General features: G+C 39.5%; 1 protein-coding gene across 2 annotated transcripts in view; it reads right to left on the minus strand.

Annotated features, from left to right (window-relative positions):
• The window catches only part of Igf1 (insulin like growth factor 1), a 71,842-nt gene that overhangs the window by 9,405 nt on the left and 34,952 nt on the right, over nt 1–27,485 (minus strand). For both annotated transcript variants that reach the window (XM_047550090.1, XM_047550091.1), the window contains exon 3: nt 11,061–11,242. In XM_047550090.1, the coding sequence (XP_047406046.1) occupies nt 11,061–11,242 (182 nt within the window). The remainder of the gene's footprint in view (nt 1–11,060; nt 11,243–27,485) is intronic.

A 27,485-nucleotide genomic window follows, 5' to 3' on the forward strand; every position in this document is an offset into this window, starting at 1 on the left:
CAGTGTCAACCGTGATATCTTTTTACTTCACAAGTTCAAATTCCAGGAGAGTTAGGTCAGCCTTTCATCTCTGGGAGTCAAGCTGAGTATCATGAGATTTACTCAGGGCATTTGGATGTGACTTTAAACCAAAGGACAAGGTGCACAAGTTAAGTGATCTGTATGTCTAGGGTATGTGGCTGTCTCTTTAGCAAAAAGTGAGAGGTGTGTATTTACTGGACACGGTGTTAATTCTGCCCTCCTTCATGTTGTTTTCTGGAAACTACCTCATTGCCTTTTATGTAGTTAAGTTAGGAATGGCCACTTTTTTCTCCAGTCTGACCTCCTTTGATCATAGTGGATTGACCCAGGGAGGCTCCTCCTTAAGCCAATGACTAGGTGTGGTGGGGATACCAAGGTACTCATTCCTGGGAAGCACATTCTTTTGCTGGTCAACTTTGATTTAAAGACTCTCAAATGGATTTGCAGCTGTTTCTTTAGACCACATAGCCGCATAGGGTATTTCTTACCAAGTTCCTCTCCCTTTCTCCTTCACGTGGGTTCAGACTTGCATTGCTATGGATGGTTTGCCTGGTCACCCAAAGCCCCTTCTATTTTCTTTTACACAAGCATTCCTCCTAATAAAATCCTTGCTCATTTGACCCCCATCTCATCTTCTGCTTCTTAGAGAACCTAGGCTTGTATGCCTGATTTGGATTCCAGCTGTTTGGCTGCACAGGGGTGGTGTAACCTTTGGTAATCAGTGCCTTATTCTTGCCTCAGTTTCCTCTTCCATATATTGAAGGGGTTGAGCAAGAGCACCAACCTCATAGAGGTATTCTGATCAAATGTAGTAATCCTTGAATGTTTAACTGGCCCAGAGAGATAGGCATAGTTGTGTATAAGAGAACATATACTTTAAGAGCACTTGGTTTAGATGGATTTTGTGAAGAGCTGTCAGAATCTGCTCTGAAACTACCTTTGTTAGGACATTGATGTGCTCTGGAGTAAGTTCTCCGTGTCTTGTCTCCCCATCAGAAGGTAAGCTCCTTGAGGGTAGGTAGCATGGTTCCATCCTCCCCAGACCCGAGCATGGTATTTTGAAAAAGCATAAGACAAGAAATACTGGTTATGGGTTATATTAATTGAAATTTCCTGTAGGACTGATGGAATACAGTTTAGGTCAACAGTAAGCACTGCATGGCCACCTACTTTCTGTTGGGTTCTGAATAAGGACAAATAGCACAGAGTCCTCTGCTGTCTTAGCACTTACTAGTGGCAAGAGGGAGTGCAGAGCAGTGACTGGTGGACTGGTGTCTGACTTGTTTTTGCATTTGCACTTGGCCACTTATTAAGAGCAGCTAAGGGGACTGGGGATATAGCTCAGTTGGTAGAGTGCTTGCCTCACAAGCACTAGGCCCTGGGTTCAATCCCCAGCACCACCAAAAAAAAAAAAAAAAAAAAAAAAAAAAAGTAGCTAAGGCCTTGGCAAGACATTTACCCTTTAGATTTTCTCAGCCTGAGTCTATTCCCTCTCCTTCCTTCCCTGATAAAATGTTGAACTGTAGTTCACATTTTCTATGAAATGAAATATACATTTTATTCACTTTCAAGAGGAGTTTTGTACTGTATAATGTATTTATTAATTTTTAATGTTACAGAAAACTAAAAAACTCATCCACATACTACCATTCCCCAAATTTTTGAAATTGTTAGAGAAAATTCCTCTCTATTATAGATCTTTTATTTGTTTTTACAGAATTATAATCATACCACAATTCTTTTGGTTCTTCCCTTTGAGTTTTCTTTTCTGTAAAATAGGGATAATTATAGTATTTAACCTGCAGGCTTATAGTATTAAATGAGGTGCTTCACTGTGGTCCTCACCACAGGATATGTGCCTAATAAATATCAGCTGTTACTATTACTTTTTTTTCCTTTTAATAGTCAAAGCACTTTCCATGCTGGGGTATACCCTTTTTCTGTCTGATACAGGGAAAGAGCAGCACCACCTGCATTTTCAGAGCTCCTTGGAGGGCAAGGATAGCAGACTTCATTTCCCCTCTAGTGACTGGCGTGCACCCCCCAGGAATTCCAGGAATCAGGGAGCTTATATTCATCCCATTATTCTTCCAAGATTTATCAATTTTCTTAGTCTTCAGAGGACACCACCTGACTCTATTTCAAATAGTGATGTAAGAAAGCGCTACCAAAATGGCTTAAAAATCCCGAAGAGAAAAGAAGAAGGAGAAGAAAAAAATGCTGAAGGGTACTTTCCCTCCTTGGCAAGAGGTATTTATGTTGTTTTTAAAAGTCTTGAAGGATGTTGTAAAATACTTCAGGATTCAGGGCTGCTTGTTGAATTAGCTGTTTGTGTTTTTGATACATTTTTAAATTAAAAAAAAAAAGTTTAAGCACACTATCTTTCCCAGAGGGAGTTGATTTTGGAATTGCTAAAGGTTCAAATGTTATGGCATTTAAAAAAGTGAAACACCAGATTCTAGCAATTTTACTGATATGTGTTAAAGTTTCGGCACATTCTTACCTAAGAGCTGGATTTGATTATTCCTTTTCTCTTACACTTCCAAATGCCATTGTTTCATCTGACAACTGATTTAAACTAGGGTTACTTCAACTAGCGTGTATGATAATTAACATTACGACGTCCTTGAGAGATGAGAAGTCCAGGATTTTTACCTGTGGGTGTCACTTTAATGCCGTCCTGATGAGTTTGCAGGGTTAGTAGGAAAGGGTGTTGCCTTCTTCCACTCATTCTTTGTGTGTGTGACAAATCTGGGCAGAACATTCAAACTCTGTGTTCTGAATTTTCCTCCTCACTGAATTGAGAGAAATTTTGGAAGTTTGGAAGGCTCTCCTGAACTTTTAGGATGTACAAAATAACACTATGACAAGTTGAAGTGATTTGCATCTGTTTGAGGTTGATGGGAGCCTTCAGCATATAAAAGTAAACATAACTGATGCCAGCCAGTGCTTTTCCAAGACAGAACATGGCGCAAGAATGGTTCATGCGTGCACAGTCTTAAAAAATCAGACTCGTTGCATTGTGCCAAAAGGACCTCTATCCTTTTCAAGAAAGGAGACAAGTATTTGCAGAGACAAACCAGAGTGTTTGAGAATGACCTGATCAACTAATATTGATGAAAGTACAATAATGATGTTGTGCATTTATTGGTTCTTTTAGACTTTTCCTTTTTTCTCATCTCATGATGCCTCTGAATGAGTCAAGCACGCCACACCAGACACAAATTTTGCACATTCCCAAGTTTACAATTGTCATATGATTAGGGATCCTTCTCAGCCCTAGACTTGCCATGGTCTTGCTCCTAATTATTTGGAATTTTTGTCTTGCCATAATTGTTATCTACAGCTGTGAAAATAGCCCATCATATTTTCACAGATGGCAGGGCTGGTTGGTCTTTGATTACTTAACCTCTTGGTGTTGGCCAGACAGAAAGCCCCATGTAAATGTTTATAGATTTTACACGGAATTTTATAAGACTTTTGGCACATGAATCTTAGCTTGAAAGCCTGGGTCATTTGGCCAGTGCAGGATTGATGTAAAATTTCTTGGTCTGTCACTGGGAACTGTGGAGCAATTTTTACCAAAGACAAGAGTTGCTAGCATGCTCAGCCTGTCGTAGGTCCTGTTTTTAACATCCCATCTTATGTTGATTCTGACCCTGCCAGTCAGAGTAGCCAAGGTGGACATGGTCTCCTTTTTAATTTTTTCCAAAGTGAAAATAATACTTGCCTGAACAAGTATAAACATATGTTCCTTTATCTGACCTATTGAAAATGAAAGCGTATGCCAGAGTGAAGAGAGGAAGTTAGAGATTTATGGTGAAGCAAGGGGGAAATGGTGCTAGAGGCATGTGATGGTTTTTGCCAATAATCCTAGTCTCCAACAGAAGGGAGGAAGGACTGGGTGCACTAACCTTGCTTCTCATGGTCAAGAGGTAGACTTGGAAGATTGCCAACTCGCAAACTGATTCTGTGGAAAAAGTGCTGGGATCAACAGGGAAGAGGGATCTGAAGTCCTTCTCTTAGATCAGATGGGAAGTGTTCAAAGTCCCTGGATCCTTAAAGGATGCAACAGAAACAAAACCAACTTCTTTCTTCCCTTCCAAAAATGTTTACTTCCTGAATAACATGTAATCTAGGACTAGAACCCAGGGTCTTTGAGAAGACAAAGGAATCCTGTGGGTTTTCCTGAATGATGGTTAATTTTTATAGAGGAATTTGCCTTCATTGAATGACAGGAAACTATTTACTTTTGATTCTGGAAAGTCCTTCACCCCCAAAACACTACTGGGTGCAACGATGTGAGAACACAGATATTGCAAACACACTCACACATGCACACACAAATAACAAAAAATTTTCCCTTTTCCCAAACCTGTTTGCCATATTTAATTACAGATTCTGAATTACTACTGAGGACATTTAGAATTAAAATCAATTGAGTATAACTTTAGTATTATCTAACTATCGAACCTGTACTTTTAAAGTAAGTTTCCTAATCAACAGTTCTTAAAACTGTAAGCATAATAGTTATGGCTAATAACTATTAATAATAGTAATATTTATATTAACTTTTAAGAATATAAAGACATGAATTTTCCAAAACATTTCCTAGTGATTGTTACTCATCTGCCATTAGACCATGGAAGCTCTAACTGAGCTCCTAAATGGTGAGAACTTTCCTTAGGGCTCCCTAGAAATATCAGGCATGGACTCATGGATCTCTTTCCCTTGTCTCTCATCATTTCCCTGCTGTTCTCTGTATCCAGTTCTGTCTTCTGAAGTTTAAATTTGTTTATATTTCTAAATGTTCTCCTTTGGTTGCTATGGTAAGAGTAAAGGCATTCAGAAGTCACATTAAAGCCCCTCTGCCAAATACATAGGCTTCAGGGAAAATTACTGATTTCCATTAGGCCACTGACATGGGACAAACTGATTTTGGCTTTGCAGGTCTTGATGTTTAGTGGTCCTTGAAGAACTTTTGCTAACTAACATCAGCTTCTCCTTCTTTAAAAAAAGTGGACTTGTCTTGCCTACATCAAAGAAATCAATAATGGGCTTTCATCTTTAAGATGAGTATATAAGTTGCAGAATTCTATAGTAAACACTCCAAACCTTATTTAAAAAGGGGATTCTGCTTCATCTCTAACTGTTTATCTTTTCATTGCTACCCAACGTGTCCACTTTAAATTTAGGCTGTCAACTTTGCTCTCAGATTAAAAAAATCACCTTCAGGTTGTCTCTTAAATATTGCAAAAAGCGCTATTCCCTTTAAATGGGTAAGTAAAGAGAATAGACCTCATCTTCCCCCATGGATGCAAATGGACAGGGAAAACTACAAAATGCATATCCTAAGAAAGCCTTGCTTCCCCTGTGGCTGAGAGGGAGGTGCTGGAGAGAGATGGGAAGTTATTTATTTGCCTCCTTTTCCACCCTTACATCCTAACAGCACACACATTTGGAGCTGTATGAGGTTTTGTTTGTTTTCAAGAGATGTTTGAAAGAAGATCAAGTGCTTGTGAAAGGTGCTGGATTGGCGATCCTCAAAACTGAAGTGTCCCGGAAGCTGTGTGAGCCCGGAAATATCCCACATTTCTATTTAGTTTGGCACTTTCACTGAAAACTAGCGAGAGTTGGAGTTCATGCTACAAATACATTTTCCCCAGGCACCACGAAATGAAAGCACCTATTACACTTGATTTTAACTGGTTGAAAAAAATGGTGGCTTCTGAAAAGTTCATTGTATGGTTTTGAAATAAATGTTAATGGTTCTTCACGCAGGAGAGCCAAGCTACCATTTCAATTGAAATTCTTCATAGTTTCAGGGGTTCTCCTAGTTGGAAGGGGCCCTAGGTCATCGAGTTCTCTTCATCTGTCACATGCTTGAGATTTTAGTACCACATCACCAAAAACTGTTGGTAAGCAGGGCTTAAAGTTTTTGGTGATATGAAACTTGTTTCCACTTTAGGATACTATCTTTTTAACATATGGCTCTAATTTTCAGAAGTATAATATTAGAAATATAATAGTATAATATTAACATTTTAATAGTGCTTATCACATGCCATGTGCCATTTTGAGCACCGTGTGTGTGTGTGTGTGTATATATATATACATATATATATATGTATATATACACACACATGAAATCTAGTAAGTCCTCACAACTCTGAGGTAGACGCAATTACCCCATTTGACAGATTAGGAAACTAAGGCATAGGTTAATTATGAGATTTGCTAAGATTTAGCTAGTAAGTAAGAGAGCCAGGATTTGAATTCAGGCAGTTTGATTCTACAGTCTGTGCTCTTAATGACTATATTGTATCACCTTTCCAATATCCATAACTCTCCTTCATGCCTAGTGTGGAGGTTTTCACATTGTAGATGCTCAAAAAATATTTTCCAACAATTTCAATTTAGGGTCATGTATCCATACATATTTCAATTCATTTTGCACATGATCATCAATTTGCCCTAAGAAAAACATTTGAAGTTGAAAATTGGAAATTTTAAATGATTCTTAATACTGTGCCTACTTTTAAAAAACATTGAGAAGGCTAATAAGCACATAACATTCACTGTATATAGCCATTTATCACCTATGGCAGTAGGTCCTTGAACAATTCAGTTTAGGTTAGAGAAGCACATTCCAAATATATGACTTGTGTTCTTTCCTGTTTCACTCTGTACTTGCCTCACTATCCTACATAGAAATAATTTCATCTCAGCAGTAAACTTATTTTTATGGTCCGTCTTTCCACCATGATGCAGTCACCTATATCACTCATTTGTCTATCTATCCATCCATGTATCCCTCTGTCTATCCATCTGTCCATCCTTTCATCTGGTATTATATGTCAGCTTTCACTAGACTCTTTGGTATTGATAGTACCTATTATATGGTGAACACATTCAGGCATTCCAAAGGACTGCTTAGGGTTGATAAAACCTATTCCCAAAACAAGTTTATTGTAATGAATAATCTGGGACTATGGGAACTTTAGTTGTCTTGCCTTTGTAAAGTTCTTCTTTAATAAAGTATATGGTTGTGTGTAATAGTTTACTCAAACCTTTCCACAGGACATGCATTCTGAATTCTTCTGCTGAACGGTTGGTTCCTTGGAGAGCCATCTGTGCATGCAGGCTCTGCTAAGGTGATGGTTTCAGTGGCCGTGGCACTGACTGGTCTCAAAGCTTGCTGTCTTAGCCGGGAAACTTAGTGTCTTCAGAAGAAGGTGACTGACCAGATGGCTCTAACACACAGACTGCCTTTTGTTTGGTCTGGTAAGCCAGGATCCACTTTGCAGTCACAGCAGCCATGGCTTAGCCTTCATCTGGGGCTTTGAGAAGCTTCTGATTGGAAGTTTTCCTTAAAACTGAGCCTTGGAAATCTCCATACTGAATGGTTACTGTGTTTTCAGGAAGGGTGATCTGGAGTAGAGAGCATGCAGAAGCACCAAAGACCAGGTAGAAAGAATAAATATACATTTAGACTGTCAACTTTGCCCTCAGATTAAAAATCAACTTTAGGTTGTCTCTTAAATATTGTAAAATATATGAATATACATATATATATATTATATATAAATATATATGAGATATATATTATATATACATGCATAAATAAATATATATATGGTATATATTTCATATATACCATGACTTCTTTAAGCTAGGCTACTTGAATGGACTGTGTCACTTGTGGGTTTTAGTCATCTTCTTACCCACAACTTTATCATTTGCTTGGCTGAGTACTTCTCTCCTGTACCCTCTCTTGGTGCCTATCATTCACAATTTGGATGATCTTGAGACTCTGTTTTATTCTCTATGAAGACTTCATTCCTACTAATTAAAATCAAGAAAATTGAAGGAGAAGATATCTAAGATTTAAATTCTGTGAATCTACTTAGTTTTTCTTCACTCTCCTGGAAATCCAGCATCTTTTCTCTTATTTACTCCTTCTTTCTGGATGAAAAATATTAAATTAGTGGAAGATTTTGTGTTCATTTCTGTTCTCCTTTTCCTTTTGGAATTCTTCCTTAGTTTGTTGTCTGCTGACCAGAAGAAAGGAAGCTTAGAACCCAAGCATGTCTTTACCTATTTCTCAGTGACCTCGTATTTAAAATGAAGGAATTGTACGAAATGATTTCTGAAGCCTCTTCCACCTCTAACATAACATGGTCCTGGGTTTTTTTCAAGGAGCATAAACTCATGGAATTTTAGAATTAAAAATCCAGATCAAATTTAGATATGTGTGTGTAAGGGAGTTTGGAATAACATAGAGTGTGTGGGGGGGGCAGAGGTTTCTAGGAAAGATAATTAGAAGGTAGTAATTGGACATAAGACGTTTTCATTATGAGTTGAATTATGTTCCTTTCCCTGAAATTTATGTGTTGAAGTCCCACTTCCCAGTACCTCAAAAATATTACCTTATTTGGAGATAGGATCTTTACATAGGTCATTAAGTTACAATAAGGTCATTAAGGTGGATCCTAATCCAATCTGACTGGCATCCTTAAATGATAAAGCACTTGGACACAGACATATATACCAAGGGAAGATGAGCCAGACACAGAAAGAAGGCTATCTACAAGTCAAGGCAGGGGCCTGAGGCAGAACCTTCCTGAGAGCTCCTGGAAGAGCTGATACCTGAAGTTTGGACTTCTAGTCTCTAAAACCGTGAGAACAAAAATTTCTGTGGTTTAAGCCAGTCAGTCTGTGGTACCTTGTTATGGCAGCCTTAGCCAACTAATACATTTTAAAAATCTGATTCCAAAGTGAAATAATTAAAAAAAAAAAAAAGTTCAGCAACCTCTCAAAGGTTACCTCACAAGCCTTTAGGTAAATACTGGGTGCCCTTTGGCCTTACCCCTGGACTTGACCAAGAAACACGGCCTCCAATAATATTGCAGGAAAAGAAATCTGGGAAGTTCTATGACACAACTTAGTCTTGCTGAGAATTTGGGGCTAATATTTAACTCTGAACATATATTGACACGGGCAATTCTCTTATAACAGATTAGTAGAAAAATTTAAATGGAAATACATATAAGAGCCTTCTTATCTGAATTTTTTTTTTTTACTCATTTAAATTTTAGAGAGGGGAAAGGAAAAGGATGTGTCTGGTTTGCCTCTTATAATTTTTGTCCTTTTTTGTCATTCTTGCCACTTTCCTTGTACTTTCTTGGGCTTTCCATTTCTCTTTTCCATTTTTCTCCATGTGTTTTAGTCATACTCTATAATAGATTATTCTCTTTCCATTGCGGGAATTATCTAGTGCTGTCAGGGCCACTGGTCTTCATTTCCTCTACAGCATTTCCTCTTTTCTGCATTGCTGTCTGCTCCTCTCTCATCCTGGCCTCTGTCTGCTTAGTCCTTCTCTCCTCCATTTTCCTTTTTTGCCTCTGCGATCAGTTTCTAGCTCGTCTCCCTCCTCTGCTCTTTCTTCTTTGCTCTGATTGGCTGACTTGCTTCTGCCCCTTCCTTCTGTTCCCCTCCTGGGTGTGTCTTTGGCCCACCTTTCCTTCGCCTCTGAGACTTCTTTTTCTTGTTGGTAGATGGGGGCTGATACTGTAAACATCACAAAAATAGTTGCATTGAGAACAGGTTGTTCCCATGGTGTCCCTGAAGACAAAGTCTTTGGGTCAACCCAGAATGCCCGGGCTCTATAGGAAGCAGGAGACAGCATTGGTGCTGGAGGGGAATCTACAACTTGGTCCCAAGACCCAACACTCCGGAACTTTGGGACTCATCTCTGATACCCACCTTGTCCCTAACAAGAAATCAAGAGGCACTGAGTCATCTGGGAAGAGAAAGAATGAACAGGGCTTCGCCCCTTCCAGCACACCTTCCTGCTTTGTTTACCTAGAAGTTTCTACTGTGGCCCTTGCTCTCTGACTCACTGTTGGCTACTGTGTTCTGTGTGCACCACGTCTTCAACAGTCCCTTTATAACACAGGGTGACTCCCTAGGGGACTTCTCTACTAAGGCACCGAGGTCCTCTTTCAGCCTCAGCTGTGGCTTAGGACCAGGAAGCAGCAAAGCTGTCAGGGTGAATGTCTTGGTCTCCTAGTTGTGCTTTCTAAACAGTGTAGTTTTGGCTTCAAGAATTAAAACTACACATGGGCATTATTTTTTTTTCCCAACAGAGTCCCCAAAGAGCCCTAAATGGAACTTTTTCCTTTTTTCCTCATCTTCCTCACTTTATCCTTTTCTTCTTTCATCTTCTCTTTACTTCTCATTATTTCTACTTTCAGACTAAACTTTCACTTAGTCCCTGATATTCATTTGTTCACTCACTCATTCAACAAAATTCTATTGAGTGACTAATGTGCCAGAAGATATTTTATGTACTTCTGATGGCAAAACCGGTATCTCTAATGTTGATAATGTTGATAGTTTAATTCTTAGAAGTCCTTATAAATCAAACAGTAATTTTTATTTGTAATGATTTTTCTCTGATTTGTATTTGCCACTGAATGTGAATTTCAAATAGTTCCCAGTAAAGAGTTGTGTTTTGGTGTTTACGCCATTGCAGAATTCCAGGATTTACAAGTTTAGTTATCAGTTACAATTATGACAGATGTTAACACTGATCTGACAGTTACTTTGTGCAGGCATGTGAAAAGCACCTTAAAAGACCTGAATTAACTTCCTTGATTTTGATAACATCCTGTTGTGGTTGATGTTATCATTGTCCCACTTTTACTGTTGAAACTGAACCTTGGATAGGTTATATTATTTGGCCAAGGGGCATCTTTCAGGGTGATGCCAAAGGTGACTTTAGTTTTCTCTGATACGGCAGCCCATGTTTTGCCAGTGTTTTACACTGTATTCCAGTTCTCAGATCATCCAGAGCAGCCAAAGGAAGAATTTGCAGTGCTGGGTGACTGAGGGATGAATATACAATCCATCCTGTTGGTGGGAACTTTTTTCCCCGCTCTTAGCCAGGAGGCTGTGGGACAGAATTGTTTGGCCCACCCACATGTTGAAGATGGAGATCACTTGAGGGTGGCTGGATCCAAATCAGGTGGGCTTACCTTTTGAGTCTTGGGCATGTCAGTGTGGCGCTGGGCACGGACGGAGCGGGCCGACTTGGCAGGCTTGAGGGGAGCGCAGTACATCTCTAGTCTCCTCAGATCACAGCTCCGGAAGCAACACTCATCCACGATGCCTGTCTGAGGTGCCCTCCGACTGCTGGAGCCGTACCCCGTGGGCTTGTCTGTACAAATCAAATGCAGAGCGGCCTGGGGTTAGTGTGGAATCTGCTACTTTTAGTCCTCATCCAGCTCCTGACGCCTCTCCTCTCTCCACTTCTAGCCAATACCCGTCCTCTAATACCTCACCTTCTCCTGGAAGCTTCCCCAGCAATGCCTGACCCCACAGATCCTTCGGGTTTGCAATGAAACTCCTGGAGTCTGTACACTTGTTAACATGAACTCATTCACCACAAAACTTGGAGAGGAGTTTTGGAGAACTTCTCTTCAAGTTTTCAGCAACTCATAGTCAAGGATCTTGTCTTTGCATATATTTTCAATATATTGGCTTATTTGGGAGGCCACTGGGAATACTAATTAAAAGAAAAACATGCAGTAAGTTTCCTTAACCTCTTTTTTGTCTATTTTTTCTTTTGAGAGATAATATTAGTGCATGTTAATGGGGTCCAACATGATATTTCAGCACATGTATATACTTTGTAATGATCAACTCAGGATATTTAGTTATCCATTATCTCACACATTTGAACAAGGACACCCTTCAATGGATGGTCCTGGGAAAACTGGGTGTCCTTAATCTTTTTAATAAGTCTATATTTTTTATATGCGGGACAGCTCTAAGGTTTGCTTTTCTCTTTTATTGCTTCCTCTGTAAAATCAGATGGAAGACGAAAGAGGTTTTAAGTGTGGAAAGGGTTCCTAATTTTACTGATGTGAAAAGTGAGACTCAGTTGGGAACAACTGGCTCAAGGGGACTCATGCAGTTAAGTGGTGAAGTAAGGATTTGAACTCCTATGTACTTTCTGCAAAGTCCAAATGCCCCATTGAGCCCAGGACATTGGCACATGACTCCAGACAAGTCACTTAAGCTCTCTAGGCCTCAGTTTTCCCATTTGTGTAATTGGGTTAATAATATCTTCTTTGTCAAAACTGAGGATAAATTAAAATATCAGATGAAAGAATGTAAAAGTAGTGCCTAATACAGCACCTGACACATAATAGGTGCTAAATAAATATTGGTTTGCTTCCTTTGAGCACCCTTCCCAGGGTCTTATGTGGTCTATGAAGAAGCAGTGTTACTATAGACTGCACCCAGAATCTTGGGAATTTAGAACCCATAATAGGGCTCCTGGCTTCACCTGAGGGAACCGTATAATCATTTATTTCCTTATAGAAAAACTAGTAGACGGAGACAGATTGAACTAAATGTCCATCTTTCAGGTGAGTCTGATTGCCCGGAGGGAGTACTCAAATCAATTAGACCTCTTTACTTAGCAAGTAGGTTTTAGCTTGGTTTGATTTTGTTTTGGGCATACTTCTTCTGGCTCTGGAATTAAAAGAGAGGGCCAAACAAACTCACATAGAATTTAGTATGCACCTGAATTGTTTGTAAATTTTTGTCCTAGCAGATCTTTTGTTAAACCAAATCTTCCTTATGCACCAGAATGTCAAACAGACACAAGCGAAGCTCCAGTGACTCAGGTGAGGGTAGGGAGACCAGACTTCAGCCTTTCTCATCTCCCTGGACTCCTATGAAAAGTGAAGCCTAGGTTTCTCCACAGAGGTCCGGGCTTCGTGGAATACAATTTGCAAACCACCAATCTACAAGAATACAATTAAAATTCTGAAATAGACTCAAGCTTAATTCCTAATCTGGGAAAGCCTGACATTTTCAATAAAAAGTCTTTGTGTGTTGGCATAATAATGACACCATATTTAAGGATGGGGTTTTGAAAGTCCAGATCCTCACGTATATTTTGAACTTCTTCATTTGGGAATGTCAGGTCCATGGTAATGGCCAGCTACCAAACTACTTTGGCTGCCTCTCTGCCTGAAGGGCCAACTGTTCATGGCATCCTCTAAGAACCCAAATGTTTTCCTGATGCTTGGCACGGGAGCCTGGTGGCTGCTTCCTCCCGTAAGGCAGGTTTATTGTCATTCTTAGGGCAACTGGAGGTAGTCACTTAGTGAGGGTTCATTTGCGGTCTCTCTGGGCGGGATCTGCTGCTCTCTCCTGGTGCAAATACTGTGGGCTCCTCAAGGTTGTGGGCTTTGGGAGGGACCAGACAGCTGGCCCCAACTGGAGCCTTGGCTTTGCTTTGACTTGCCATTGGAGGAAAGGCTGGTGCAGAAGTGAACTGTGCTTTGGCTTGCTAGCCAGGCCCTGGTAAGCCAAGACCAGCTGATCCCCTGAGCAACGTAAACGATGTTTTCTGTATTTTTTTTTTTTTATAATCTTTTCCTGGGACTATAAATTAGAAGAAAGACACAAATGGGCTGACATGGTTCTTTGTAATCCACAAAGGACTTCCACATACTTTATGCTAAGTGGTTAGCCAGTCAAGAGTAGCAGAAACCCTTGGGTTTTTCTCTTGGAGTAGGGAAAAAGAAGAAGGTGACTTGGCCAATTTTGTGGTAATTGTCACTGTGGTCCCCTACAGGTAATGATTGCTCTGTGTTGAGACAATCTGTTTCCTAATGGGACATAATTGGGATTCATTTGTTGATGATGGAATAGAAATTTGATATTTGGGGATGGGTTTGTGGGAATGGTTCCAAAAACTTTCAAATTTGGCCAGCTCAGGAAAAACTGACTTGAAAACTCAGGCTTATGTGTTGAAAATGGAGAGGAATAGGTTTTGGGAAGCCAGGGCCTACACAGCACTCCTCTTTCAAGCACCCCTATCTTAACCCTTGCTCTGAAAATCTAGCCTGCTACAGAAGGAAGATGCCATCCCTCACCTGGGGTAGCAGAGCCACCCTGTGCATTGTATAGTCCCTTCTTGGCAACTGTCAATGGTCACAGATCTCTTTCTTCTTGGGAAACGAATAGTAATCACCACAGCAAAAAATGGCAGACATACCTGGTACCTGGATTGTTGTCTCTCTTAGGTGAGTTCAGAGTCTGACATGGCTCAGTTTATGAAGTAGCTGTGTTTTTTTTAGTCTATAGACTGATGAATTTTGGAACAGAGAATATTAGAACTTTTCCATAGATTAAAGTTGATTTTCTGTCTGTATCTGTTTTCTTTTAAAATGTTATTGAAATAGTGCTATACAGACTTGGATTTTCCCATAAAATATAACTACCAGTTATCTCCGCTACTACAATCTCAGATGTTTTCTTTGTCTATTCATAATGCCTACAATGGAATCATTGTACTCTATTCAGAATATATGAATGTGACAAGTGTTTACTTATTGCCCTTTAAAGTTTAATTTATCCTTTGAAGTGTCCTATAGACTTGATTTCTGGTTCTACATTAAGATATTTAACAAACAATCATCATTTCTCACCGATTGGGAGACCACAACTGTGGATCAAAGTTTTGTCCTTTATCTTCAAATGCCTCATATGCCTTTTTTTCTGAATCACAATAAAGATATGTGCTGCTCTGGACTAAAACAGGAAGCCTGACACAATGTGATTTATTATTTATTAAAATGATTTCTCCAGTATTAATTTTGAGAAAAATAGGTACTTTAAATGACCTCTAAATTACAGTTAACTGTAGTCACTTCGACGAATTCTTAAATGAGATAAAACAAATTGTTACATCTTTGCCTTAAAAACTCCACACTATTTAGTTCTTCTCTGGTGGGCAGAATCAGAATTGGTAGGTGAATAGAAAACAAGTATCAGTTTAGTAGAAGAAAAACTTTTTTAACAATTTAAATTTGAAAGAGTTAAAAATGGGACAGACGTCTCTGAAAGCAGCAAAATCTACATTGTAAGAAGCAGTTAAATAAAAGCTGTTTGAATACCTGTCAGCAGTCCTAAGAGCACACTCCTAGGGGATGAGCATAGGGGGTGACTACTCTGGTCTTTTCTATTCTAAAGATTCCAAGAAAAGATGGAGGAAAACAAAACATTTATCTAGGCTGAATATTGATTGTAGTTGGAAACCACTCACATCGTCTTCAAGAAAGAGGTTCAGATATTTTTGAAAATAGAAGTTGAAAATTTGTTTTCCATTTGGGTTCTCCAAGATGCTCAGAACATTTTTCATTGTCCTTACCCAGTGCACAATAGAGATGTGACTGAGCTCGTTCCTTCTACATTGAGGTACAGTCCCAGAGTTTTCTCCTACCAGTATTATAAAACATCTAAATACTCACTCAACTGTAAACAGGCATATATTACATCCCATAGATTTTTCTCACAGACCAAGTCTTAACATTGAAAATTTATATATTCATGTATTTATTTTGTCAGTAGTTTTGCTTCAGCAGTTTCATAGCATGTAGACCAAAGATTGCTTATCAGAGAAGCTGATTACCACCTAACCTAGACTTCGACTTGTCTAGGAGTAGACATAATGTTTAGTCATAACACACTACTGTGCCTTGAAAGTTGGCCAACAGACAGAATTCCAATGGTTAAACAGCTGGCTTCTATAATAACAGCACTTCCCTTTAAATAATGCATGGTCAGGGGAGTAATTTAATAATCTTCAGGGCAAACTTGCTAGTTACAAGGGTTTTGAGCAGAATTGTGGCATCATCAAAACCACATCAGTCAGCTGAGTCTCGAATTTTGTCATGGATGCAAGCAACTCACTCTCCTCCATTGCTGAAGAGCAATGTGTGATGCTCAGATTTCACTGGGGTCATCACTTCTAGAGCAAAGAGTTCTGGTCATTCACTACTGATAAAACTACCTCTACCGGTGCTGTGTGAGTTCTACTTCATACCGGTTTCTGGACATGCATTTGGGACTGTGTACTTGACTTTGATTTCCTTTAAACTTCCCCTCTTGCTTATTGAGAAAGCACTACTCTATTTTAAGTCATTGGAAAGAGGAAACATTGATTTGAAGAATCAGTATTTAGATAATGAAAAATGCAAACACTTGCCGAATAGAGATATATCTAGTTTTAAAGACATGTATTTGTTACTCTTTGGGGTCCAAGGAATAAAATTATTCTCTAGAAGTTTGCTAACAGGCTGAGGTACTAAATTGGGCCATTTTTTGAAAGCAGGATAAAAGAGGTAAGACAATTCAAGTTGGATTTTTTGAGCTATTTTTAGAAAATTCTCAATTATGTGTCTAATAAAAAATGGGATTATTAGCTAATAAACTCATCTGCATTTAACTTTGATTAATAGAGGATTGACTACACAACCAAAAATCACAGTTAAGTTCTGTAGAAACCAGAAATTATGTTTATTATCCCAATTATGTATTTCAGACCTCCAGACACATTGGCAATTTGAAATAATTTACAATGATTGGTTTCTTAGGGCAATGTTGCTTTGTAGGGCATGTTGTCTGATAAAAAATTCATTCTATGGACAAAATTTTATGTAGGATACTAGTAAAATAGTTGTGCAAGATATAGCTAATCTTGAAGTTGTCTACATTTTAGCATTGTGCGTTTGTGTGTGTGTGTGTGTGTGTGTGTGTGTGTGTTTCTGATGATTGAACCCAGGACCTTATACATGGGAAGTACATGCTCTACCACTGAGCTATATCCCCAGCCCTGCATTTTAGTGTTTTAATTTTCATTTGCACAAACGGAAATCACTTTCCAATATTTTGTACATTTGATGACTTTATATGGAAAACCAGACTTCTTTCCTGAATTCCTAGTATAAATAAAATTATGATATGACTATTATCGAGACCCAAAATGTCATACATTGAATGATTGATATTTCCTGAACTCATAGGATTTACATTTAATTTAAAACCTTTTGAGTTGATATTTTACCTTTTAAAATATTTCTGTGAAAATCATACTTTATTTAAAGCAAATATTGAGATATAGGCAGTCATGTGCTTAGTAAAAATGTGGAAAGAAAGTTTTACTACTGGCCACAATGTAGCATTTAGAATAACATGAGTATGTACATGTATATACTGAAACATATATTGGGTGAATTACTGGAAATATCAAAGCTTTAGAAACTAGGATTGATTTTGAAGAATTTTATAAATATATGTCCTGCCTTATACTTTGCTGGTTGGTGAACCATATACACCTTTTTTTTTTTTTTTTTTTGTGGAAGGGTCTTTCCAAGTAAGACTGACCTTTGGTATCTGTAAAAGTGAACACTGAGAAAATGTTCTCTTTTCTGTGAACTCTGTGTCATAAACTTTTCTTGAAAACCTATCAAATTTAGGTATCGATTTCACTTTTGGCCTGTGTTAATTTTTAATTGGCAGTGTTTGCTGGTCCCACTACCTCTCAATTGGAAGAGGTCATCTTTTCTAGGAATCATGGCCTTATATGACCTGCCACCACCCCCACCACCCAGAAATTCTTTCTCAGCTACTAAATCTCCATAACCCAAAAGACCAAAGTCTTCCTAATACCAATAAAGTCAATGTTTATGTATTTCTGGGTCTAAAAGGAATGAAGCAGAGCACTGTGGGGTTGCCCCTTATTGGAGAGCCTCTCTTCTTATGGGAGTCTGACTCAAGGACAGGTGTGAAAGGGTGCCACTCAGTTCAGCTGGGTTTCCAAGGCCAGGGAGCTAAAGTACAAGGCCTAGGGGCAGAACAATTGGAGAGTCAAAGCAGAAACATTACTGTTTTAGGACTCTTTGGAGAAATGGGCCGACAGAGTGGGAAACAATGTGATGTATTACTTTAACCTGATACAATGCCCTGGAGGATGAGCGTCTTGCCAGGACAGCACAATTTACTAGCTTAGGTCTGATTCCAGGGCTCAGAGGAGATAGATGTAGCCAACAAAATTATACTTTGGCAAGAGAAATGCTTTGCTGCACAGAAACATTGTCCTATGGGAAAGGTTTGGTTTATCAACATCTAAGGTGAAAGATAATCAAATGCCAAAAGGTCATTTTTAGGTTTGAATTACTTTGGTGGGTCCTGCTATATAGGTTAGCTACCATTTTCTAGTTATGTTGTTTCTATTATTTAGGACATATTAAAGAATTCGAGTAAGATCTGTCATACTGATGATGGAGTCAAAATATGAAGTGGTTAAAAGCACAGGTTTTAGAGTCAGGTCTAGAGTCTACCACCTATTCACTCTTCACTTTGGTTTAGCAAAGCTCAAATCCTTGTATATCAAACTGACATAACAAGAGTACCTCCTAGAACTGTTATGAAGATGAAGAATGTGTTTTGTACAAAGTCTGGCATGCAATCAACTACATAAATATGGGGTATTTGTATGATGGAGTTGAGTTGCTTAACCTAGTTATCTGGGCAGGTATCCTCTTCCTCTCTTATTCTTAAAAATGTAACCCCCCCTCCCAGTTTGGTTGAAACAGATGGCTATCTAGAAATAGAGGAGGACTGTTCTCCATTAAAATAAATGGATAACTGTTCCCTTGAAAGGTTATCCAGACTTTATGCTGGGTGGACCGTCCTGAATAGTTATAATCTAGCATAGACACTTAACAAGAATGGATCCTCCAGGAAGGTCCAACAAGGCAAAGTTGTATGAGCTGATCTTGACCCCTGATTACCTTTGATTTCTCCTTAACAATTCATTAGTTAAAATCATCGGATTTTCAATGGTAGTATTCACCTATCTTATTTCAAAACAATACTGCAAGGCATGGGATGGGTGTGGGTGAAATATGTGGTCAGAAACTGTTTCCCCATTCCTTAACCAGCATTTGTATTTCTCTTGTCTCTCTCTAGTTCATGGTTTGCCTCTTTCTTTTCTTCTCTTTTTCTCTTTCCCCTCTCTTCCTGATATTGATAGCCACTGACATTCTTTTTACTTATTGATGAGTGTCAGGGCAAAAGATTGTGCCATGCAGAGCTCATGGTGGGCTAGGAATTAGAGGTTCATTCCCTTCCTGGAATGACTATAAAAGAGAGCTTCATTTCCCACCAACCCTGCTTTGGGAATAAGCAGTCACCAAGTGTATGGTATCACCAGGCCCACTTAATCACTACTCCATCTTGGATTCATGCCTGAATGAGATGAAAACAGACAACAGGAGAAAGAATGAGAAGAGGTGTTGAGGAATCTTATATATAAACTCCTCTCTCTCTCTCGTGAGAAAGACTGTGATGAAAATTACAAACAGTCTGGCTCCAACCTGGAGATTGTAGACATGCCAACAACATTATCTCTTATACTTCTGCTGTTATTGTTACTCTCTCAAGTGTGAGAAGAGAGGTCTTGTGGGCAGAACATAGGGCATTCATGAATAGAGGGGAACACCCCTCTCTGGTGCCACAGAAAGATGAATCAGGCAAAGGGGTATTAAAGTACATTCTCTTTATTTTTAGTTTTACTCTAGAGTCTATCATTTCTCTTCTCTTTGCAACTTGGCACCTGTCCTGTGTTCTCAGGGGCCCTGCTCCCTGTCAGTCTCCTCACTCAGACCTCTGTTTTTCGCTTGGGGCACATCTGGACATTTTCCCAGGGGTGGGTGTGACAGAGTCAGGATGGCAGGTGAAGGGGTGATGGCTGCCAGGGAAGTCTGGCATGTCTGAAGGGAGAGTGTTGGGAGGTGGAGGCCCCATAAAGAGTCACTGGGACTGCGTCAGGAAGTAAACTGTTGGAAGACAGCCTCCACAGCAGCAGGGACAGCCCTTGGCAACATGGCAGAGAAGGGAGCAGCCAGAGTCAGTGACAGACCGAACACAGGGAGGGGGGCGAGGGAGGGCAGAAGATAGCTCAGGTGTTTCATGGTATAAATAACTGCCTGGTGTGCACTTGAGTGCCAGCTGGGTCATGTGTGATGCCCCTTTCTTGCTGGTGGGTCAACAAATGTTCTTGGATTGAAAGGTCCTGGGAGTGTTTCTATAGCACCTAGCACTGTGCCGTATACACAGAGGGGATACATAGAAAGAAGGGAGGATGGAATATAGAAAACAACACTGGATTCCAGCTCTGGATCCTTTGTGTGTCTCGCAAGCCACTCAAACTGGCTAAGATTCAGTTTTCTCATGCAGACAACCAAAGTACTGAATAATATCAAGCTCCTTTCTGGGGGTTATGCTATATACTTTTAAAATCAATAATATATATATATATATATGTTATTTCCCTGTTCTTACTATTACTATGCTATATTTCCCTGGTATCTCTATCTTTCTGTCTACCTATGTATTTATCACAGCAATTCTCCTTAATAACAGGGAAATACAGTAGTGAAGAGAGATTAGATGTAAGAGTCTTTCTAGGAATCCCTTTTACCAAGGCCCTTTATTATTACTCTTCACAAACCTACATCTTCAAGAGGTGAATAAGTGACTCTCCCTACCCCAAGGAGGGTTGTTAATATTGTTGACCAAAATGCTTACTTTCCTATTGCTTAATGTAGGTCAATGTTTTATCTCACTAATTTCTGTGGTGACTGTCAATGGTACATGAATCCTCTGTGTGATATTTACTTCCTCTCAAGTGAACAGATGCAATTCTCCTGAAAATTCCCAACTACATGTTGTCTCATCTCTGATAATGTGAGTGGGCCCCCAGACATTGGTACCCAACATGTGCCAAGGGAATAAAATCAGATGAGAAAGATTGTAAACATGTTTTTTCAAATGCCATCCCTTTTTTGGTAAAATAAACTATGCTGAGGTTACTAAAATTCTAAAATCCGTGCAAAAAATTCTCAAGCAAGTTGTAATATTATTCATCAAAATACCAGGCAAATATGCAGACTGAGGTTGAATGGTTCATTTACAGTGTGATTATATTATTTCAGAGCCTTTAGGATAAAATCTGGACTCATCAGACCATTACTTCTTTACTTTCTGTGGATTTTTGAAGCTATAATTTTTCTTTTTTCCCCATTAATACTTGATTACTTAAGTATGACCAAGATACCTTAAGTGATTTCCTCAAATTATTGGGTTTTAGAGTTTCCTACATCTTTCAACATTATAGCAGACTCATTATTGAGTCTGTTAACTTTTACCCTCTGTATTCCTCTTAACCTTCTCTCCACTCTCCAAATATTATTTTTCTGAAGAAGAGAACTATCTATGAATAAGGAGAAAGAGAAAGAGGTGTTACAGCTTGACTCCAAGATAAGTCATGTTCTCATCTTTATTTCATTGGGGACCAACATCATGCCTATATCCCAAACCTCATTAAATGCTTTTTAGCAAATACAATTATCCACCAAGAAAAATCTCTAATTCTCTTAATTATTTTACTAAATTCAGCATAGAAAAATATTTTTGGCTTGTGATACTTGCTGGAAAAAAAAATCACACTCCTTTTTATTTGTAGTTTTTCTTACATACTTCAATACACTGTGAATGGCCACATCACTACCCTGGGACCCACACTGAGGCAATGGCCTGTTGGCCTTCTGGCCACTCACCCACTTCTGTGAATTTCCTTTCTGAGAACCAGAGACTATTGCCCCAGAAGTTGTTTTCTAATTTATCACAAAACCTTTCCACAGTTGCAGAATGAGTTGGCTTCATCGAGAATAAGCAATGTGAGGCCTAACATGACACTCAGCTGGGAGGCTCTTTTGGTGCAGGGACACTGAGCCTGAATAATTGTGTGAAGTCCATTTTATTTCCCCTGACACTTGCCTTCTGTCTGCTCTCTTTGGCTCAGTCTGGGTTTGGGAAAGTTTCATGGAGACATTGCTTATGCTAATAGGTGTAATGGGCTCTTCCCTAAGTCTAACAGAAAATGAGGGCCAAGTTCAGGGACTAAATGCTCTCTTCTGATACACAGTCTCATAGTAGAAAAGTGTCCATTCTCTTTTCCCAGACTTGAAGCCAGTACTTTCTGTGCAAACCTATGCAAAACTTTCATTCTTGGGAGAAAAGAGAATATTGAGTCCATTGACCTCTTGGTGGGCATGGTCCTCATAATCTCCGCGATGTCAACTACATACATATTTGTTTAAGATGCATAATCCTCAGGTCAATGAGAAGAAATGACTCTCAAGGTCTTATAGTAGTTCCATACAATGGGATTGGAAGCAGGGAAGTGAGACTGTTGACTGAGTGTGGGAGTACTGATAAGAGATTGGAGAGCACTGTCCACATCCCCTTTCTTGTACTGAAGTTCAAGTCCTTGAAGATGACTTTTAAAGAAAAGAATGACAGGAAAAGGGGATCAGTTGGCTCAGGAACATTTTAATCTACTTCTGAACACTTGCTAATTTACTTTTCTTCCCAAGCAACTTCTTCTTCTCATCTTTTTTGCTTGTGGTTCAAGAACACACCCTGGTAAAGATCACATGTGAAGTCCTAGTCTCCTATCTTCTTCTAGAACCAGCGTTCCCACTGTCTACTGAGATTTGCCTTTGGCAGGCATTTACTGCAGTTGGACTATGAACTGTCATAAATTCCTTGCATTCTTCAGAACATCTGTGCCTTCTTTTGCCACATCTTTTTTTCCTGGTACCCTACAGGCCACAAATCACCCTGGACTTCTCTTTCCAGGCTATTGATGTCTTAACACTCCTTTCAAACCAAATTCCTCTCTTGTCCTTGGCCATTGCTCCTGGCTCCCCAGCCTTCTCACACACCCCCATCTGGGTTAGTTGTCGGTGTCTCTCCAAGCTTTCTACCTGACCTAGAGATTTGCATTTCTCCAAATGTCAGAGTACTATGCAGGCTGTGCTACATGGTTTGAAGCTTAGTTAAGCTCCCTATCATGGTTTAAACAGAGTAGTATAGACAATGCCTACATGTAAGCAAGAACACTTGAGAAGACTCAAATCTCAAGGAAACTGATAGCTAATGAGAAAGAAGGCATTATAAGACCCAAAGATATCACCAGCAGGAAGTTGGAAACATTTTCATTAAGCACAAGTTTCTTTTTGACAATCAGAAAATTCAGAGCCTTTGCCATAACACACTACCACTAGCTATCCTTGACTGGGTGCTTTTTGTTAAGCTACCATAGTCAATATTGCTTGTCATGTTTTATTTACATCTTTACAACATCTACATGCAGTAGGTATTACTACAATATCCATTTTATGTATTAGAAGGCTGAGGCTTAGCAAGGTTAAATAGTAACTTGACCAAAATTTTACTTTGGAGCAGGAGCATCTTGACAGGGGGCACCTTGAAATTGGGGGAGTTCTGTGGTGATGAACTATTCTGAAGTTGATAGTGTTACTGAGATTCTGGAGGGTGCATAATGCAGTACACAGTGACCCTTTCATGTTCAGATGGGGCAGTCAGCTCTGTCATGTAGCCAGATCATTTTTATTCTAATCTCCTTGAATTAATTGTACAATGTTATAAAATTTAAAGACAAGGAAACAGGGAAATTTTGCCCACAATTTTGATATCCCAACAAATCACATTATCTTCATTTTTCTATTTTTTTTCTCATGCTCATCCAGATGCACACTTTATTTTGATATATAGTCACAGCCTAAATTCAATGCAGTGTTGTTTTCCACTTAACTTACCTCACTTTGTAGGCATTTCCCATATTGCTACAGAGTCTTTGTAATTATGATTTTAAAAGTGCAGAATATTTTGAGTAGATTTACTATCATTTGTATCCTCAATCATTTTTCTATTTCTATAGACATTTAGGTTATATCCAGGGTTATCGGTATTTTAACTAACGCAGAAATAAGTGTCTGTAGAAGTAACATTCTCCTCAATCATTTATAAGAAAAAATTCTCAGGAATGAAATCACTGAGTCAAAGGATATTACAGAAAATCATATTTTGATGAAAGTTCACAACTTTGCACAAGGACCAGACAGATTTATTTATTTATTTTTCTTTTTTGGTGCTAAGAATTGAACCTAGACAAGTGTTCTGTCACTGACCTACAGTCCCCAGCCCAGGACCAGAAAGAATTTAATCAACAAACAAGAGAATCATATCCAGATTTTCTCCCAGGATTAGAAAAGAGACAGTCAAGGTAGAACATAAATAGGAATCTTACCTGCATCCCATGAATTAGAATAAACAAGCCCATTTCTGCTTTTACTTACTAGTGCAGTTTCCTCTGAAGGAAACATGGGGTGTAACCCAAATCTACCTTTTTCTATGCCTTCATCTTTGCACCCTCCTAGGGTAATGCAAAGAACACAAAAGGGATGGGATTGGTTTTGAGGACAGCTTCAAGACCACATTGTCCAAACATCCTTTCGTAGATCATAGAACCAAGGTGGCTGCACAAACCAGAGGACATTCATTCCATTTTGCAAAAAAGAAAAAAAAAAAATAGCTTGTATTTGTCAGCCAGGCTATACACCAACATTTTTCAAGGAAGGGTCAATCTCACTGCAGAAACAGGGTTAATTAACCCAAAAGATCCATACATAAGTGGCAGGAAGAGGACAAATGATGCTCTATTTAGTTTCTGAGCCCTTCTCAAGAGATTGTGTTTGAGATTCTCAGCTTTAAACCAAACAGTGCCCCACAGGCAGGAAATCCATATTGGGTGTATGAGGAGGGGAGCCAGAGGCCATAGCAGGCTGGATAATTATTACTTTCCTTCAAATCCTTGTTTCCATTTCCCCTTTAAGAAGAACTTGGTTTTTTAATGATTCTCTTTCTAGCTACTTCCTTCCTATTGCCTCCTTGGGTCCTTTCAAAGCATGTCTTCCTCTAAGATCTATTTTTGGAAAAGATAAGAGGGAAAATGACCTCATTTGTTCATTGGGAAGTCAAAATTGAGTGTCCCCAGGGTGGGAAGTACCTCTATGTTGAGGAGTCTTCCCAACTTCCTTAGCTGTTTCTCACACAGCAACCATCAGGACCCTCTGGGGAGAACCAGCCACCACATAGAAATAAATATGTATGCAAATACCGTGGATGCTAAGCATTCCAGGAAGGAAGCTCGAGAGGGGGTAAGACACTTGCTCTGATCCCAAAGAGCCCACAGGCGAGTCAAAAACACGGACCATGTCTGTTAACATGGTTAACATGATCCAAGAGCCTACACTTATTCAAACTGCAGTACTGGATAGGTCCCTAGAGGTCTTTCCACCCAAGGATGCAATTTGGGAGGAGGCTCGTGAACCTCCTTTTTTGATGTATAATTAAGTATGTTTGTGGATTTTCCTGGAAAGAGGAAATTCAGAGAGACGCTCAATAGATTTTCAAAAGACTCCATGATCTGAGGAAGCTAGAGAAATGTAGGCCCAGTCTCACAGGGAAACTGAAGCAGGGTCAGGACTCCCTGCCTTCCACTGAAGTCTTCTTTCTTTCACACCCTTCAGAGATATCCAGGAGTGGCCTGCAGTTGTGATTTGGAGTCACCTTCCCACTGACATTTCCAGTATCAAAGGACCTTCAGGGATCCAAGATATTTCCTCAGCTCAGCATTCACCAAAGAGTGTTCTTCAAGAGATTCCATGCATAAAGCTTAGGAACACCTGTAAACAGAATCTCATTCTGGAGAGTCCTAAAGTTCGCCAACTTGTTCAAGTCTGCAAGGAGTCCCACAGTGAAGAGATCTATTTGCTAGCACCAAAGTCTACCTTCCCTTCTCTTAATCCACTGCTGGACTCCAGTTTTCCAGGAATATCTATTAATTTCCTCAGGGACTAAGGCACTGCATCCTGAAATTCCTTCTGCTTATCACTTTTTTTGATTAAGAGAGAATCTTTTGAGAATGTAAATAATTAAATGAGGAACAATACATTGTCAATCATTAAAATCCCCTCAGAAGTTAATTCTGGGTCTGGGCAAAGAGAACGCAGGAAAGGTTAATTTGCTAAAGGGGCTGGTTTAGAATAACAACTCTGTTAAGCTGTCAGATCTTCAGGGACTCCTCCCCTGTCTACCCTATCAAAGGCAGCAACCACCATCAAGTCTATCACCCAATTATTTCCTTCTAGACATTATCAAGATTTGACATAGTGCTATTTACTTATTGGTTGATCTGTACTTTGTCTTCTTCTTCCCCAAACCTGTCGGAATGTGAGGTTTATGGAACCAAGAGCTTTTTATTCCCATTCACGGCCGTGGCTACAAGGCCCACAAGAGCTCTGCATAGAGTAAGTTCTTAATGAATACGTTTTGTATACATGTATGGATACAGTAGTGAAGGAACAGAGAAACTGATTTGTTCATCCCTGGGTTCTCACCTATCCTTGGTGCTCAAAAGATGTTTGCTGAATGAATGGATGGAGGGGGTGGTCTACATTGGTTTTCATGCCACTGTTCTTGTGGGTCTTGGAAGAAATGACTGATAATCAGGCCCTTTTGGGATGAATGTAAACTGAAATTCCTTCCTCAGTGATAAATAATAGAAAAGAACGTTTTTTCAGATTCCATTGAGTCAGGAAGAGCTTCAAAATGTTAGGAGGTAGGATTAGAATTTAAAGAGATGTTTAATAATTTAGAAAGGGGGAGTCATTAAAAACAGGAAGATGTTTAAAATGGACAGAAATGGGCTCCATCTGGCAGAGACAAGTACTGTAGCAAAATAACTGTGGGCCCCAGTGAGTGAGAAAGTACTACAACACATTGTAATACGAGGCGGGCGTACGTGGAGAATCAGGAGCAAAAGCCTAGAGAGTCGCCTTTCCACAAAACTTGGCATTGCTGAGGTTTTAATTAGAGTGGGAGCTCAGATTTCATCCTCCTATTTTAGGATTCATTTGGAGAGGGCTGGAAAGATTCCAGAGAGGACTAAAAAATGATTAACTGTGTGGAAAATGAAGTTAAGATGTAGCCCAAGAAAAGAAGGCTAAAGGTGGTTTAATAACCACCACCAGGTATAAGAAGGGTTAGGATTACTCCGAGGATTCTTTCTCATCTCCACTGAGGACTAGACAAGGGTAAACAGGCTTGAGATACTTTCAAAGTATTTCCACTTAAACATTGGGAAGAATTTCTTAATTGTAAGGGGGAAACAGGCCAACCCAGGGTGCTGTGGGAAGCTGAGAAATTGCTACCCTGGAGATCTTTAAACGTAGGATGACAACCATCTGCCTTGGAAGGCTTAGACAGAGACAGGGGACTGGACCTCAGGACCTCTTGGCTTTCCTTCCATCTTTGATTCTGTGTTGAGAATCATGGCCACTAAGCACCCCTGTTCTCCAGTAATCCTCCATTCCCGTCACAAGACAGACCCCACACTGTCCAAATCCGAATGGCTTCCCCAGGGAGGAGCTCGATTGTTCTCTTCTGAATGGGAAGGAAACTGATAGTGTTGCTTCAGCTGCGTCCGATCTCCAGCCCCCACAGAGAGAGGCCAGTTTTTGTCCTTATGGGTCTCCCAAAATGCTGGGATGGGCCAACTTCTCCATGTTGTGTGGGACTGGAAGATGGGAATCCAGTTGGAGAAGCTGATTCCTCCAAGAACATGGAATGTCAGAACTGCAAGACATTTCGGTCTAGACCTAACC

Source organism: Sciurus carolinensis, chromosome 4 (assembly GCF_902686445.1).
Source record: "Sciurus carolinensis chromosome 4, mSciCar1.2, whole genome shotgun sequence".
Classification (NCBI taxonomy): domain Eukaryota; kingdom Metazoa; phylum Chordata; class Mammalia; order Rodentia; family Sciuridae; genus Sciurus; species Sciurus carolinensis.